Source organism: Fistularia commersonii, chromosome 5, assembly GCF_037954325.1.
Source record: "Fistularia commersonii isolate RoL2024-O1a breed Wild chromosome 5, RoL_Fcom_v1.0, whole genome shotgun sequence".
NCBI lineage: Eukaryota > Metazoa > Chordata > Actinopteri > Syngnathiformes > Fistulariidae > Fistularia > Fistularia commersonii.
The window spans coordinates 21,139,151-21,154,855 of NC_141288.1; the positions used below are offsets into that span (position 1 = coordinate 21,139,151).

General features: G+C 48.0%; 1 protein-coding gene across 1 annotated transcript in view; it reads left to right on the forward strand.

Moving 5' to 3' along the window:
* Positions 1-15,705, forward strand: part of exoc4 (exocyst complex component 4) — a 111,347-nt gene that overhangs the window by 11,079 nt on the left and 84,563 nt on the right. The window contains exons 6-8 of the mRNA XM_086147315.1: positions 1,299-1,399; positions 1,503-1,657; positions 5,776-5,956. Coding sequence (XP_086003441.1) covers positions 1,299-1,399; positions 1,503-1,657; positions 5,776-5,956 — 437 coding nt within the window. The remainder of the gene's footprint in view (positions 1-1,298; positions 1,400-1,502; positions 1,658-5,775; positions 5,957-15,705) is intronic.

The following is a 15,705-nucleotide window of genomic DNA, read 5'->3' on the forward strand; positions in this document are numbered from 1 at the left end:
TGATTGTGGTACACAACAGGTACACGGTGTCTGCCATGCCGTCGAGTTTGTTGCTGAAAACGTCCAGGAAAAGATGTGGCAAACGGCGTTCATCCAAAATGCTAAGAGCTGTGCTGCAGACCGAGAAGGACACATGAAATAAAGATCGGCATCGACCTCTGCATTTTTTATAAATGCAGATATGGGCTTGCCTGCTGAAGTTAATTACAGTCACAACAAAGAATTAGAACTCTAAATGAGGTTGCGAGCAGCTGCGCGGTCTGCATCTCCTTCCCCCCGTGATAACAACTCGCCACACTCAGGGGTCTAATCTCAAAATTCAGCCCAACCGTCTCCAATAAAAGGCTGAAAAATGCAAACCATGAATATCAATTCAATCTACCCACCCGGGGCGGGAAAGTTAAACCAAAACCACACATTTCCCCACATTATGCAAAGCGAACAGTAGCCATTAGCTACCGCAAGGCGTTAAGTGCCCACACACCTCTATGCTAACAACTGTGGTCACGACACACCGTCCTCCTTCCATCAATAGCCCAGCTTGCCACTCTGGTAATAGCATTAGAGCGCCTCATTTTTAGCTTGTAATTGTCATAATTATTACAGAAGCTACAGTTCCAATGTGAAATAGAGAAAATGCACCCAAAGTCCATTAACTTGCCATGAACATTAACTCTGTTAACATGCTTTGATTAGGAACCGGGGGGCCCAATCTAATGAAAATTAGCAAATCACTCGATGCAGCCACTCTCAATTTGGCTCCTAATGTTGTTGTGTCAGATTGAGAGAACATGAAGAGCGGAAAAATGAAAAAAAAAAGTAAGAGGTTGCAGGTGCGTGCACTTTGGAGACAGTCGTATTGTATAGAAGAAGAGAACAAACATTGTAATTTATTTTTCATATTCATTATTAGGGTTGGCAATGTTTCCGAATCGGCGGCACACACATCAGACACGCGATTGGTGCACTAAGTGGTTGTGGTATCTAATCCATAGAAACAGTAGCACGTTATTGATTTCAGATGTTGACCACAAACCATAAAATACCTTCTTAAAACCGCAATGGTTAAAAAAAAAAAAAAAAAAATCAAACTCGACAATGTAAATAACATTTAGTATTCCCGTGTCCAAGAGAAGATTCCAGGGAGTCCGAAAAGTCTGCGTTGTTTTTTGACACATTAGTGAACTTATCAGATCTAAGCGCCTGGAAATGTTCTGCATACACTGACAACATGTGTTCTTCCGTGTGTGTGTGTGTGTGTGTGTGTGTGTGTGTGTGTGTGTGTGTTTCCCGTCTAGTGAGAGAGCTGCAGCAAGATGTGCGTGAATTCAACCAGTCGGACCTCACCGAGGTGGACCCGGAGGAGAACAGCCCCGAGTTCATGGGCATTTTAATCAAGGTGTGTGCACGGGCGGACTTTGCAGACTGCTAATTGCTAATCCATTAGTGCTCCTAAATGCTACCCGACGCGGCAATCTTTCTTTATTTATTCGCTTTGTCAGGCTCTCACCAAGCTCAAGAAGGTCCCGGAGGCCATCAAAGCCATAATGGAGCGTCTGGAACCGGAGCTGAAGCAGATCATCAAGAGGTCCACCACGCAGATAGCGGACCACGCCTACCAGAGGGGGGAGACTCTGGCTCAGGAGAGCCGGCCAAGGTGCGGAGAGCAGGAGAACATCGCATAGTTCGTTAAGTGGACGGGATCGTTGAAAATGGTCCGGACGATCGGGAAAACTGCAGAATGGAAATAAGTTGTAGATAACGAGGGAATGAGATGAAGATGAAGGCTGTCTCCATGAAATGATTACATGGGCGTGATCGGAAGCACCAAGCAGTAATAGTGCACGAATGAGTACCGGCAGAGGAATGTGGCAGCAAAAGACCTCACCAAAGCTTCCATTTATTGATTATATGCAAAGGAGTTTAATTAATGTCACTTTTTACATTTTTTTGTTTTAGAATCAGTCCTTCAGATACCCAAATCTCAAGCCGGCCACTCTGCGAGAATTTAGTATGCTTTCACTTTATTTGTTCATACCAACTCTGCGTGGCGATTCGTTGGTGGGCGTGGGCGTGGGCGTGGGCGTGGGCGTGGGCGTGGGCGTGCCACGCGCTGCATGGAAATGAAAAGGTAAGGCTGACAGTGGACGCTGTCCCAGGGCGTTCGTAGTCAGACAGTCAATCAGGTCTGAAACGTGGGAAAAACCTCAAGCTGCGGTCACACCCAGCAGCCGCTGCTCCACGTCATGGTTAAACACCCCGTATACACACACACACACACACACACAATTTCACACCTGCCTTCCAGGACTGGTACATTTTAAAAGCAGTCACGTCAGCTCCTGCAGACACACTCCTACAGCGAGCAGACTGGGAAGCACAGGTCTCAGTCCACTGATCCCGAACCATTTAAGAGCAACGTCTTGTTTTCTGTCAGGGATGTTCTCTCTGGCCTCGTCTGCCTTCCCTCTCCCGTTGCCTGTTAAATCTCATCTGACCTCAGAGTAACGGCCCGCCGTGTAGCTCGTTGCAGTTCTACTCCTCGCGCAGATCCTAAGCTCGCGTGTGCGTACGCGCCCGTGTCGCCGAGCGCGGAATTTCATTTGTGCGAAGACTTAATGTGTGCGGTTTTGTTTCTATTTGGGTGCGCGAGCACCTATTTCAGCCTATGTTCACTTCAATTTAAACTCAAGGCTTGTTGCCATGGAAACCCCATCCAATGTACCACTTGTGGGGGGGAACAATGGTCTTGTTATTGCACAATATATTTTATCGCTCCGGCAGACTGGCGGGCGGCGTTTTAGAACTTTGCAGCATCCTTGATCACCGACGTCTGCGCCGAACGCTCGGCGTCATTCTGAAATTGGTGAAAGGGTTCGTTCTGCTTGCAGTCAGGTAACGAGCGGCGCCAAACCCTCGCAGCGCTCGCTGACATTCACACAGAGCCGTTGTGCGTGAGGGTTTCTGGGAAACTTCTTCTATTTAAAGCGATTAACCGAGTAACTCCGCAGCTAATGCTAAATTGGCGTCGGTCAGGGGTCGGCAACCTGTGGCTCCGAGTGGCTTGGGAAAATAAATTGTAAGCATTTAATTGATGTATATTATTCGTGTTTGTTCCTTTTTTTTAATTTTAGTTCTCAATTGGAAGATTGTTGCGGTCTTGAAATGTTAAAATAAAATGATATTTATTATTTTTCGACGCTCAAAATATACGTCACACTCGCGGAAGCCGGTATACCCGCCAAGAAGCCGTCAATTTGTCAAGACACGATAATGAAGCTCACAAAGAAAATAGAAGAGTTAGTTTCACGTGTCCACTCGCGTGTTCATCCACCACTTTAAGCACAGTTTGCATCAACATCTTGAGAGTGCAGCCTGTGTCCGCTTCGATCCGGAGGGGAAATGTGAGCCCAGGCCCCCGAGCACACACACACACACACACACACACACCCACACACACACAATATAGATCAGGGTGACCACCACCAGGAGATAATGAGGAGGACTGAGAGCTGTCTGTCTGTCCGTCTATCTGTGTGTGTGTGTGTGTGTGTGTGTGTGGGTGTGTGTCCTGGAAGGAGAGGGGGGAGAGATTGCGCTTTGAGATGGTAACAGGAGAGGGTGACAAGGTCAACGCTGTGAATTGTGTCTCTCCGACTGCATGTTTGCAGAGCATACGTGATGATGAGTAATTGTCTTTGGCCGCGTCTGAAGAAGCTTCCCGCCGTACATCTTTTCTCTTGTCAGCCCTTCATCTCTATACATAAGTGAAAAGAGGGGGGGCGTCCCCTCCCTCGCTTCTTGGTACAGCTCATGAACATCCTCCATGCACTGAGTTATAGCTCATCGTGATTTGTGCCCGCTCTCCTCTCCATTAATAACATTTACTTGCCGCTACTGCCAGCGTACTGACAGACAGCCAACCAAAATGCCCTCTAGTGAAACATTCATCTTTCCTCTACATCATTCTTTTACTTTCTAAGGAAGTCTTGGCTACCTCCCGAAACGTGTCCTTTACTTTCTTTTTTTTCTGCCGACATTTATATCGGGGCGGGGGGGGGGGGGGGGGTAATTCGTATCGACTTGTAATTAATTCAATTCAATGTCAGCTGCTTTCGATTACACATCAGGAATGGCTTATTTTTCATGCAGCCTCAAAACATGTTTTCAATTCGCGCCGGCAGAGGCACGACTTCTGTAGAATTGACTTACGCACACACACACACACACACACACACACACACACAAATATACTTTGAAAATTGTTGTAAAATGGGAAGGAAAATGAGGATGGAAGAGCCTGTTCAATCCTGAGATGGACCGCTGGAACCCGGGTTTGGGTCACAGTGGAGACATTACTTTTGCCCGCTGATGTTTTTTTTATGATCATTTTTTTTTTTTTTTTACAAGATGTGTTAGAAACCCAGCCACCCGATTTCAGCGATAAACAAACATCCCATGCGGCATGCTTGCAGCTGAGGAGAAATTTGCATTTTACCAGTGCGCTCAATAAAATCAATATGTGAGAGTGTACAAGTATCAGTAATCACTGACACCATTTCTAATGACTGTCATATTTTCAGTGGAATAAAGTGGATAGTCACTTGCATAGGAGCCCTGGGCACTCATGGAGCCTCGCATAATGTGGTCCCTCTTTAGTTGTGAAAGCCGTGTCCTTGTGCAAAAAGCGGCTACGGCCAAAGTCCGTACGGCAGTATTTGTGCATTCGAGGCCGCCGTGAGTGTCAGATGGAGAGTGTAGCACTCAGATCAAGTGGAAGGTCAGTTTTGGTTTTGCCGGCGCTCTCGTCTTCAGCCGGAGCAATTTAGAGCTAATAGAAGTCGCTGTTCATTCCTGTCCAGGTGATGCGGGTCACACGTTTTTTTTTTTCTTCTTTCTCCGGCGGTCCTTCCAGTTGGAGGCCGCGCTTGTGTCGCTGTGAGATTTGTGCAAAGCGAACGGAAACTACGGGGATTTACCCGACAGGAGTGTGAAATTGGAATTGTTATTCATGCAATTTCCAGCGGATGTAAATTCCTCTCATTACCCCCCCTCCCCCTCTCAATAAGGCTGTTCATACTTTTTTTATTTTGCTGAAATTAATTGATATTCAACAGGAACCTGTGGTTGTGATTCCAGCTGCAGTCAGAGGCCATCAGCTTTATTTTTTTTTTATTTCTTCCATTTCTGCGCCGATGCTGACGGAGCGATTGTGCGAAAGTCGTGTTCACTTAAAAGATTCTTTTGTAAACAACAAAGACCTCCAAAAAAGCTGGAGATAAAGCGGAAACCTCCAGCGCCGCGCAGAGCTGCCTCTTTTATGTGCCAAAAGCCGTTTGGATGGAAAGACTTTCCGCATCCTTCGGGAAATGAGGGAAAACAGAGTAAGAGAAAATAATTGCTAATTGATGTGCTTGACACAGTTGCTCTCGCACCTTGACTTTCTCTGGAATACATAAGCAGATATGAAATCCCTGGGTGGGCCCCTGCGTCCTCTGACGCCTCAGGATGCATGTTTTTGTCTCTTCTTTGTTTCTTTGTCTTGTTTGTTGTTGTTTTCCTCGGGCTCTTTATCTAAATCCTTGATGAAGTTTCACGTCGGGCGTGTAAATCGGCCCCGGCCCCGCTCGCTCTCAATTACGAGCTTCATAACTATCTTTGTGTTTCAGCCAAACCGTGAAAAGGGGGCTCACACGTCTCCCTTCTGTCCATTTCTTGCCTCCCGCCAGAGCTGACGTCTCTCTCTCTTTCTGTGCTCTCTGGCTCCCTCTTCAGTCTGCTGCTGGAACTTCTGGAGCTGCTGTTTGACAAGTTCAAGGCGGTGGCGCAGGCCCACAGCGTGGTGCTCGCCCATCTGCAGCGCATCGCCGTGCAGCGTCCCGGCGCGGCCCAGGAGGAGGGCATCAAGCTCTACGAGCAGGCCGACGTCTCTGCCAAGATCCAGACGGTGCTGCAGGTCAGTTATCAGCAGAAAATGCCATGCGATGGTGATTGCACGGTAATTTGAGCATATATTTCTCACTTCCATCTACCGTGCCGCTCGAGGATCGACATTTATACAGTTTTCATTTCCTTAATGTAACGCTAGTTTTCGTGCGTCGGCAGAATTCATGTAAACACGGCAGATTTAATCCGTTTAAAGGATGTCGCACAAGTTGATAATGGCGCGCGCTCACGCTCTCACTCGTAACAATTCAAAACGGTTATTATTGTTCCTTTCGCTTCCCGTCACGCCGGCCTCGGACCCGTAAGACCCCGGCGACCCCCGGCCAAGGTTTCAGCCGCCACTTTTACACATCAAAAGATTGAGTCCTAACCGTTTTTTTTTCCAATTCTCAGGAAATTGGACGGCGTCTGCTCGCGCTCCTTTCGGCCCATTACGTCGGAGGAGCCTAATCATTCCTAAATCTGTCGCTTGATTTTTAGATTATACACTTGTGAGCTGCCGTATTATTGCCGTCTTCCGCAATCCATTAAAGCCACCCCATTTCCGACGAAAGCAGATGGTGAAATGCGCATTTCATTTTACCTCAAAGATTTATTCTTCCCGCTTTATTTCACACCAAACCCGCTCCTGCGCAAACACGTCATCCATTCATCACGGACGGCGGGGGATTCAGTGTGTCAGTGTTACAACACAAGAATAGGGTCGACGGAAGCGTAAATGAAAGGATTAATTCCAGGTTTTCCGAATCGTTTGTCTTTCTCCCAATTTACGCTAATTGCTCATTACGGCGGGCCATCTGCGGACGGGGTGTAATTTCAATCTATATATATTTATATTTTTGAAATAAAGTATTTCTCTGTTGTTTCACTGCTTCAGCTCTGCCGGGATGGACAGAATGCTCCTCGCTTCGTCTGGTGATGAGTTTGTCTCAGATGTCCGTCGTATAAATACGCGGCCGCGTTAGAACTCGGATCAGGATTAGAAGCTATAGCTGGCAGCCGCTCCTCCTGGAGGGGCGTCATGAGCGCTTTGCTCGTTGCCATGGTAATTGATATCAAGATCAGCAATTTTGACGCTTTTTACTTCACAAGGGCCGCATCCCAACACGCAGGTACTTTAAAAATAAAAACCGACCGACAGGTTGCCTCCGCCAAACTGGGCCGGCGAGCCCGTCTATTTGCGATCGGTGTGTGTTTCTCTTGACTTGAAGTCCTTCCAGCTGGCACCGATGGAGGCCGGCATACGCCCAGCCGTTTGGGCCCATGCGTGCGCGCACGCACGTTTCCGCCGCGTGCAGATTGTGCAGGGGCTCGCGCTGCGACCAGTACGGTTCCGGGAGGCGGTGGTGGGCGGCGCCGTGGCCAGAACCACCGCCCTCTCTCGGCGATGCGTGATAACGAAATCTCTGGATTAGAATCCTCATCCAATGAAATTGCTTTTTCTTATTCACTCACTTGTATTGTTGTTTCCTGGCTGATTCCATCAGCGCGGAGCCCCTTGTCCATCCGCCCCACTTCCAGACGTTTCTTTCATCACTCACATTTTGCGCCGGTCGCCCCCCCCCCTTAATTTTCATTCCTCTTGCTGCTCGCTTCTTCATCATCGTCCCCGCTGCCTCCATAATACAGTATCTCAATTTCCCAATACCTTGCTCGTGCCCTTGTTGCTCCTTGTAATTTCCTTCTTAATCTCATTATCTCGCTTTCTGTTTCTCTCGCAACTTGTAACACTCTCTCTCACACCCTTCACTTGGCGCGCTCGGTTTTTAGAGACTTGCATATCAGCAGTGAGCAAAATTTAATTTCCAGCTCTTCTCTTGGTGCTCCTGTTAGATCTGATCCGGTACCGGGCCGGTTCTTATCTGGAGTCTCAAGAGCCGCTCGCAGCCTGTCTGTCATCCTTCGGTTTTAACTTCCTTTTCTTCACATCAGCACAAACTGCTGGACTTCACGATTTTGTTCTCAACGGTGCCGAAATACACCGCAACATTCATCCACTCATTCATAAGCGTGGCTTATCCTGCAGTCGGGGTCTCAGGGAGGACTCGAGCCGATCCCGGCTGTCATCGGACAAGGGGTGGCGAACTGGGCTTCACATCACGCGCAGAGGCATCACTCAGGTCCCGACCACGTCGGGTGTCCAGCAGACCTCACGCACGTGTCTGGACTGTGGGAAGGTGCCACGTGGCTTCCCATTGATCGACAAGTGCCCGAAATGCAAGTCGGTAATCACGGGCGACGGGAAATCCTGCAGAACGCGATGGCAAATACCGATAGCGTGTCTGGAAGGTCGTATATTGGCTCCCACGGCGCTTTAACAAACAACACTCTGGGATCTGGGACGTGGGATCATTTGTCGCCAATTAAAAATCTGATTATTTTTACAAAGCGCTGTTTTATTTTACCCCCGATTATTGAAACTTGTCGCCTCAGCGGATTCCTCTCCTCATTTGCCGTTAAGCCACTTAAACCCGCCGCTCGTCTCGGCTCTCTTATTTATTTGGTTCGCGTTTCGACGTCTCTCGGATCCTCTCTTTTTTTCCCCCCGTCTCCCTTCTGAGAGGCGGAGAAATCAGGCTGACCTTTCCACGCGACAAGGAGCCGAGAGAAAGCGGGGCCTCACCCTGTTGCAAGGCGGCCTTGGCTGGGAAATGTTGGACATCAATGTGCGTCAGAGGCCTTGTAGGCTTAGAGCAGGGCGTCAGTAAACACGCCTTTGAAAGCCAAGATTCCTGTAATGGTTCTAATCCCTTTTCAGAAATGCTGTAGATGCCTTTGCTTGATGTTTATTTCAGTGTGGAAGTATTGATTCAAAGCACAAAAGAGCAGGGAGAAATCTCTGCTATTGATGTAGGATGGAGTGTTTTAATGCCACTTCACTATTTTTCAAGTGGCTTTCTGTATAATGCGCGTGGATGTATCTATTGATTATCCACATCATTACCAAATTCAAATTCTAACAGACTTTGCAATCATTACAGTGTTTCCCTTTTTTTTTTTTTGGTGTGTATGTGTGTGTGTGTGTGTGTGTGTGTGTCCATCAGCGTTGACTTCGCTCCTATTTATTCCAAATGCAGCGTGTCAGCTCATTGGTTTAGTTTGACTCATAATATGAGTTGGTTGGATTCCCACGCTGCGTGGAGTCTCCATGTTGTCCCCGTGTCTGCGTGGGGTTCCTCAGGGTTCTCCAGGTTCCTCACACAGTCCAGGAGGTTCACCGGAGACCCGACATCAGGGGTGCTCACACCTTTTCAGCATGTGAGCTACTTATAAAATGACCTACCCGCAACAAAAATGCAAAACATTCTGTACATGTACCATGTTGATGTTCCTTGCATAACCGCATGAGCCAATATTGAACCACACAAAATAACGATGTACATTTTTTATCATTACCCAAGTTCACTGTGATGACTTGTACCGAAGTGAATCAGCCAGGGATGCATCGTCAGGACAGTAGCTGCTGACGACCAGACTTAATATTGATGACGTGACTCACCCAAAACGATGCTTCGGTCGCGGCTTTCACTTTTGTTGTGTGACAAGCCATTGCTGCCCGGACAACTGGGATGTTAGCTCCTTCACCTTTCTCTTTCTCACTTCGCTTTTCGGCGGGACGTCCGTGTCGGATTTTCCACGAAAGTGCGACGGTAGACCGGCAGATGAGGCAAACGCACTTCCAAAATGTCATTGTGGAAAAAAAAAAGTCCTCCTCCCATTCCGTATGAAAGTGATAAGTTTTGCTTCCTTGCTCGGTCCGGCGCCCCCACTCTTAAGTTAAAGAGAAAAAAAAAACAAGGGCTAAAAATTGGAGGTAACTTGCTGACTAGCTTGTTGCTTTTGCTGCACTTTGCGCCGTTGTTTGTGCACGTGCAGTGACCTCACTGTCAGAAAAAAATCAGACGTCATCTGACCGGCTGGCCTGTGTAGCAGTCAAGTGAAGGAATGGACGATGTCTATTTTTTTCAGTGTCATGCAATCTACCAGTATTACCTTTGCGACCGACTGGTAGATCGCGGTCGACGTATTTAGCGCCCCGCCCTACATTGTACGTCTCCATGTGTGGCCCTGCCACTGGTCCAGGATGAACCCTGGCTCCCCTACTGCAGGACTGAGAAGCAACGAATGAACGCCAGCGTACAAAACAGTGATGGTGGATGTTTCTTGTGTCTCCTCCGTGAGATGGATGTCACAGCGTTGTGGAATATTTCACATCAGATCTGGTTCTGTAATCTGCCGTGTGCATCCTTCATTAAGATTACCCAGTAGGAGAGCCCCTCGCTGCCGGTGCGTCACCTTCTGACCCCGTCCCTGTTCTGTTTTGACGAGCGCGAGTTGGATAATTAACTCACAGTGTGCGCATCCTTCAAGGATTCTTGACATGGCTGACTCCTGGCCACGGCCATTGTCTGCTCCTGCTCCTGCTCCTGCTCCTGCTCCTGCTTCTGCTTCTGCTGCTGCTGCAGCTCCAAAGAGCAAATCCCACTTTTAATGAGCAACTTCACCTCGGCGCCATCGGACTCTGAGGCTGCATGTAGAGGAGATAGATGGGGATCTTCTTGCCAGGAAAAGCCATTTCTCCATCTCGGAACTCCAAGTCAGAACCCCCCATTAGCCCAACATGCTATCTTGGTGACCGATGTTCCGGGGATTAATGGGAGAGCCTATAGATTCATCTAAGCCCCCCTCATAAATATGCCACCTCATCGCTATCGGGGGGAAGGGGTTACTTGATGCTCCGTCCTAAAATATATTTATACATAAGCAGCTTAAATGTGCAGTGCCGTCCCTCAGCTCATCAACAGAGTGAAAACGAGGCAAATTGAACTGCCAGAGAGCAGCCAGAAGACAATGATCTCTTTTAATTAGATATGAAGCGCAGTCATCGCTACCTTGTTCTCGTCCAACATTTTAATCAAGGTGTCACATTTGTTCTGTTCTCTAAAGCCCTGTCATATTTACATATCACTGGAGTGCGGCGAAGACGACCATCTCTTCTCGACAGCTCCGCCCCCCGATATCGTCGAGCGCATCAAAATCACCAGGGATTTATTCAAATGAGGATCCGGGGTTGTGTTTTTTTCTTTTTTTCGCCGCCTTTTCCGAGAGTTTTTTGATAGATTGTGTCACTCTGCGCTTCACTTTGATTTACAATATTATACCCCGTAAACACATTTTACAGCCTGGCCGTTCAAAATATCATGATTGCAGTTGTCAAAACACACTTAGTAACGATTTGAGAAGATTAAACACTCTGATGTATGTCTTGAATATCACAGATGCAAACGCTTTTAAAAACACCGACTTGCGGCGCATCAGGGAGACGCGCGGCGTGCAGCTGCCGAGCAGATACGCCGCCGCCGCCGCACTTGTTGCCGTAACAAGTTATACAATGAACGCAGTCATTAAGAGACGCCTCATTTCTGCTCGAATTTTGTTTTTCCCCCAAATCTTCGCCTTCAGTCGCGCGTGGACTTGGTTCTGAAAATAACCCCCTCCGTAGGCCTCACTCGTCTGGTTTTGCTGGTGTTTACACTGCTAGCACGACGCCGTGCGCACTTTGCTCGGCTCGTGACTTGATTCCGCTGGTTGGATGTGCACCTTGTGTTTTATTTCTAAAATAAGGACCGATGTGCACAAACACAGCGCACTCTTAAAGGACTGCAAAATGAAAACTTGTGCTCTTCCGGCTTTATCAGTACTCATTAACTGTATAGTCCAAGATATACTACTAAGGCTTGGACAACGTGGAGATACGGCGGTATTGGAAAATGATTGGCTGATCGTTTGATGAAACACACAGCGCAAAGCGGGCATCTGCTGCCAGAAGGATGGAGATTGAACTTTTTGCCACGCGTGAACGTGAGAAACGCCCACCGACCTTAGATCCCCCGAAATAAAGCGACCATATCCGTCAGGTATTTGTGATCCACGCGAGTTTTTTCCCCCCTCGCCGCAAAATGTTTGCCAAGTGTAATTCCAAGTGAGCGGTTTGCCCTCCAGCGGCGCTCGCTGCCAAGGAGGCTCGACGTTCAACCTGGAACGGCCACGTCATGATTTCCGCTCCCGACCGACGCGCCCGTTCTACACGGGGATCTCTTGCGTGGTGTTTTGGCTGTCGGCGAAACCTAAAAGCCAAAGGTTCACTCGTGGCATAAACCACCAAATACATGCATGTGCGCGCTCTCTGCTCTCCATGGCAACCTGCTAGATTCAAGGTCGGAGCCCCCCGTCTGTTTTGGGCCCTTCCTATGAAAGACGTGCATGTTGGTGAGCAAGCAGGAAATGTTTCTAGGTACATGTGGACGTCTCCCTTCTGTTTACCGTCAAGAAAAGATCCTTCGAAGACCGACAAGACCTGGACCTCTCCGGGTGGGAGCGCCCGCTGCGTCCTTGTAGTTCACTGCTGCGGGAGGAGCTGCGGCCCGAGCTCTGGCAAAAACCCGAGGAGGTTATTGAAGTTCCTGGAACATAATCGATATAGGGTGCAGGCCTCTCGTCGACAAGCAAGGACGCTTTCAGCCCTCGCTTCCAGTCAGTCAATATGGTTTGTGGCAAGACACCCGCCAAGGGATTGACTTGGAAAACAGACGGCTTCAATAAGGCCCTGAGATGGTGTAAAGCGTAGGGATTTCTTTTTTCGGCCACGTTTTAAATGTCTTTATAAGCGCGGAGAGGAGAGGGAAAATTAGGTGTTATTTATTTCCTGTTTTTTTAGCCCTCCGACTCAAGTTTAGCCAATAACAACCACTTACCTGTGAAGCTCCAAGGGAGGCCTGAGCCTGCAGAGTGTAAATTGTGTTTTCACATCGGCCTCAGAGGCGGGTCAGCACACCTGGGGAGAAATACACCCAAGCACCGATAATGAATAGCAAAGACGCAAATTATTTTTATACTGGCAAGAGCATAAGAAATATTCTTAATGCAACATTTAAGAGCAGCATAAATAGTTGTCAGGCGTTTGGCGGAATAAACACTTGCTTTGTCGTTTGCCGCGCATCCGAAGAGGCCTCGGCGTCGAGCCGTCCGTCCGGCCCACCGTCCTGGCAGGAGGGCGCCGTCGTTTGAATTTGTGGCCGGTTTGTGCTCATTTTCGGCTGAGACGTGTGCGAGCATGAAAAAGCAGCATGCGTTTCAAGCTCTTTTAAAGGGTGACGCCGGTTCTGTCCAACATGGGATGGTGGAACCTCCAAAAAATGATGCAACTGGCCGCGTTGATAAGCAGCAACCTGAAGGTTATTCGTTTATTCGCTGTCAAGATGCCATTTATAAGTCACTCTCACACTCACACTGACGGGTCGGGGTAGTTTTAGATTCTTCAAATAACCTTGTGTTTCCTCCTAAAATCTTACACATATATGACACAATTTGTTCCGTTTGAACTTGAGTCCTTCATTGAAGCCATGAATCAGCTTTGCTTAAATCCCTGCCATACCAAGATTTGACGCAAAATGCGAGAGTTATTTCCATTATTTGGCGTTAATGTTCCATGTTGATTCACCAATTTTCGCTCGTCGTTTTAACTGCAAAGCGTCACTGTGAAGTACGTAAATACCTCCAAATCAAGGAAACCTTTCTATTCTATCCTCCCTTGATGCCACTCAGTCCCTGTTGATTGAAATCACACCGTCTTTCTTAGCTGCTTATCAAAAGAGAGATAACTAAGACGTTCCCTTGACAAAAAGGATGGAGTGTTCGGTGTGAAAAATAGTTATTATTCTGGATAATTGGTTTGTGCGGGCAAACAAAATGGCATACATATTCTGTGTCATGCTATTTCCGATCGTGACGCCTCCCACCACGTCCGAGTTGCGCCACTTAGCTAGGACGACTCGGCCCCTGGTCAAAGTCGGCTGTATTTATTTTAATTGGCTCGGCTTAATTGGCCTTTTTAAAAATTTCTGTGGCTTCATTTGAAAGTGCCCGGGCTGCACCCCCTGTTTGAGAGCTTCCATGCTAATAAACGAAAGCCGCACTTGTAACGTCGGCGTTCCCGCTTCTTTCTCTTTGATTTTTTTTCTTTGTTTTTGAATTCTCTGCGATAACACTCGGCTCTGCTTCCTGTGTCCGAGACTCTTTCCAACCTCGCATCTCGTCCTTCTCCTCCTCCGTCTGGAGATCCACCCGCCAGCACCCTTCCCCCTCTGTCTTTCTCACTGTCCGAGCAGTCAAGGTAATTGCATCCAAAGTTCATTCTGTCTCGGGGGCTAATGCAATTTAAGCGGGGGGTCGAAGCCCCCTCATCAGCCCAGTGCCAGCTTTTCATTAGTCCGTTTGGCCCTAGCTTGCAAGCGAGTGGGGGATTCGCTCCATCAACTCATCATTAGTAATTAATACACTGATAGGATTAGCTGCAGCATGAGGCGCGTGGCAAATGGAGACCCCGGTGTTACCAGTTGGAGAGGGCGCCTGTGATTCGGCCTTCGGCTTATGCTAATGATGCTAATGGCGTGACATACTAATTAGGTACGCGATTGACAATTGTTAGCGATACTTCACCAGAAGCGACGCTCAGACGCCCGTCCGCCCGTAACTTTGGAAACGAGGCGTTCGCCTCCTGTCCGCAGACGCGGGAAACACTGACGCGATTCCCTCACGTGCAAAGAAACGCCAATTCCGCGTGACACATTTTGCAAGGAGACTTTTCTTCCCCTGGCGCGCCCGCGTGCACCGGAATTACCGGCGATGCTATCGCGCGAAGGCTTCCCCATGCATGACGGGGGGGCTCTCCGCAGTGTTAATTACATCATTACGGTCAGGATGGATCTCCATCTGCCCGGCCATTTCTCCCGTCCCGTTCTGGGCCGACCCACATCGCGTCTTAGAATTAGACACGCGCGGGCTAAATGGCCCTGTTAAATTATGAAGCTATTAGATAGGGGAGGCTATTTTTGAACATATGTATTTGCAAAGAGCGAGAAATTAAGATGAGCGAGTGGGGAAAAAAGAGAAGGATGAGGTAGACGGCCAGAGAAAGAAATAGAGAGATGAGAGATGAAACACGGGGAGACTTTGAAAAATGAGAGCCGACGAAAGGAACCGAGGGAATCTGCAGATAGAATGATGGAACGGAGGAAGTTAACTTTCTCTGTCTGGCCACACTTCCAATGCGCTCGTCCTATTGTTAGAAGTTGATAACATTTTTATGAAGCATGATAAGACATTGATGGATTTCACTATGGATCATGCAGACAGATGGGAAATGGAGGACGGGAGTCTTTATGACGGTCATCAAAAGCCCCCTGTCATCTCGGTGGCCTTTGTGTTCTTTCGCCTCCCGAAATCTTTGTAGTGTTTCCATAAACCATAGTGCCTGCAAATACAAAACAGCCCAATAGGAACCCGCTGGTGCAAATATTCAAGCCCGATCTGCCAGACGTGCACCGGCTGCTGAGGAAGACCTTGCAATTGGGCTGTGATATAAATTTGAAAAGATAAAAGTAAACTCTGAGAAAGATTTGGGAAATAGTCATAGAGCCAAATCCTGTCCAATGTATCGCTTTATCTTTTTCACACTCTCCGTTCACTCGTGCTCATTTTTAGGTCATTTCTCGCCAATTTTTCCTTTCACGAATTCTCCAAATGCCAATCGGCCGATTTCCTCGTGGACCTCAAAAAGGTCGTTGTGCACTCGCTCATTCCTTTCCCCGTAATTTCCAAAAATTTGGACTATTTCGGCAGAAGTAATTCAAATAATTACCAAACTGATCGACGCAGCGGACAGACGGGGGATTTCCATTGACTTGAGCTGAAAATGTC